General features: G+C 30.5%; 1 protein-coding gene across 1 annotated transcript; it reads right to left on the bottom strand.

Moving 5' to 3' along the window:
* Positions 1–489: 489 nt before the first annotated feature.
* LOC133782166 (large ribosomal subunit protein P3) lies at positions 490–1,715 on the bottom strand. Its single transcript, XM_062221375.1, has 2 exons — positions 1,413–1,715; positions 490–849 (listed from the first exon to the last, which is right to left on the bottom strand). The coding sequence occupies exons 1-2, from the start codon at positions 1,608–1,610 to the stop codon at positions 691–693; spliced, it is 357 nt and encodes a 118-aa protein (XP_062077359.1). The 5' UTR covers positions 1,611–1,715; the 3' UTR covers positions 490–690.
* Between the last annotated feature and the right edge of the window lie 432 nt (positions 1,716–2,147).

The following is a 2,147-nucleotide window of genomic DNA, read 5'->3' as shown; positions in this document are numbered from 1 at the left end:
TTTAACTTGGTAAACTATTCAGAATTTCTTAAAATTTTACAACATATTCTAAATAAATTTAAGATTATAACTATCCAGTTATCAGTGATGTGTTATAATCATTCCTTGTATATGCGTTCTATTGCCATTCGTAGTTTCATTCATCATTGAATTTTAAGTTTAATTAGAAATTACAGAGTAAAATATTAACAATCCTGCGTACGATGTCTTTCTTCGGAAGAGAGAAAAAAAAAACAGATAAACTACCCTTCACTTGCTATTTCACATTGACAACTAGTGATACATACGAGCACCAAGTAGCTTTTGTTGATTAACTAATAAACTACAGAACTAATCGAAACTCAATTTCAGATATTAGTATTATCATAGTGCAGTAGGCTATTAGATCCTTTATTTGATTAGAGCAGTTTTACTAATTTAGTATGCAAGTTTAGCAACATCAATCTCGTATCATCAAGAATTTTGCAGTAAGCAATAAAAAGACAGACAAACAGACAAACCTCATTCATAGAAGGTAGAACAAATTTGTAAAACGCCCATATCATATCAATAATATCTAAACCGATTCTCATGTTGAAAAGCACCGAATAATAAAAAGAAAAAAAAAAGAACTAACATAAAAGCATGATACTAAACAAACTCTTAAAGTAGCAAAAAAGATCTCTTCTTACGAAGCAAAAACAAGAGTGTCTAATCGAAGAGTGAGAAACCCATGTCGTCATCGCTCTCTTCCTTCTCTTCTTTCTTCTCCTCAGCTGGGGCAGCCTCGACAGCGGCTCCACCACTGGGGGCTGCGGCAGCAGCGCCACCGGCAAAGACGGCACCACCACCACCTCCACCAACAATCACCTGCAAAGTAAGAAATTTCCTTTTAATATCAATATTATAATAGAAAAAAAGTACCAATTTACACTAAATCTGGACACTTGAAAACTAAATCTGGTTTTTATTAAACACAGTCCACAAGTAACGATACAACTAAACTCAAAAGACATTGTTCAATGTCATATAGAACCGTTTCATATATGGCAATTTTTAGAGAAGTTCAGAAAAAAATAACAGTGTTGTTCTAATTCATAAGGATATAACTGATTATAACTCGGGACAGAATTGTTGTTAAAAAGTAATGAGATTTCAGATATAAAAACATATAAGATAATAATCCCCAAGCACACAAGTGAATAATTGCCACAATCAGATTTGAGCATAAGTCTAAATCGGTGGATATAACAAAATTTTACGTATATTTTGAACAAATAAATCCTAAATCTAATCAACGCATTCAACATATAATAACAACACAAATCAATGTATAACTTCAGACGATCAAATTTTAAGAAATTTATAAATCATTCATAACATAAATTTTGGGGAAAGGATTAAAAAAAAATTAAAGGAAGAGGGAAATAGACCTGGAATACAGCGGAAGTGGGAGTGATGTAAGAGAAAGATGACTGAACGCCGCCGGATGAGTCAGAGGAGAGAGCGGTCTGAACAAGCTTTCTTTGGAGCTCGTAGGTGGAGGCGGCGGAGGCCTCAAGATCACCTGAGAATTGCTTTGCAGTCCATTGGCCACCGGAGCTCTTGCAAACGAAGGTGAAAACTCCCATGACTTTCTGCTTGTATTTACGCTTAACCCTAAGACGACGGCTTCTCTGGTTTTCTCGATGCGTTTGTGCTTTCAGTAGAAAGGAGAGATTGCTCTGTAACTAAATATATACGAAAACCCTAGCCTAAACGATTGGTACTGAAAAGACTTATTTGCCCCCGAAAAGATATAAAATCAAACATTCAAATTTAAATAATATGAACAAGAAAAAAAAATATAAATAATGGTTCAATGTAGTTTATTTTGTTTTATTTATAAAATTTATTAATTAAATTTGTATTATTGTGATATAAATTTTAAATAAATAAATAATATATATATGTTTATCTCTTTTATATAAAAGACATGTAAAAAATGAAATTTTTTAATTTTAACAATTTGTTTTGATAACTTGAACTAAATATTCTAAATATTTAACAGAATATAATTTTAAACTAATTAATAATATATATTTATTAATTATATTAATATAAATTTAAATATAATAATAATTTTTAATATAAAACTACATATATAATAATTATATTAATATGAATTT

Source organism: Humulus lupulus, chromosome 6 (genome assembly GCF_963169125.1).
Source record: "Humulus lupulus chromosome 6, drHumLupu1.1, whole genome shotgun sequence".
Taxonomy (NCBI): domain Eukaryota; kingdom Viridiplantae; phylum Streptophyta; class Magnoliopsida; order Rosales; family Cannabaceae; genus Humulus; species Humulus lupulus.
The sequence above is the reverse complement of the archived record's forward strand: the minus strand, read 5'-3'. Positions and strand labels throughout refer to the sequence as shown.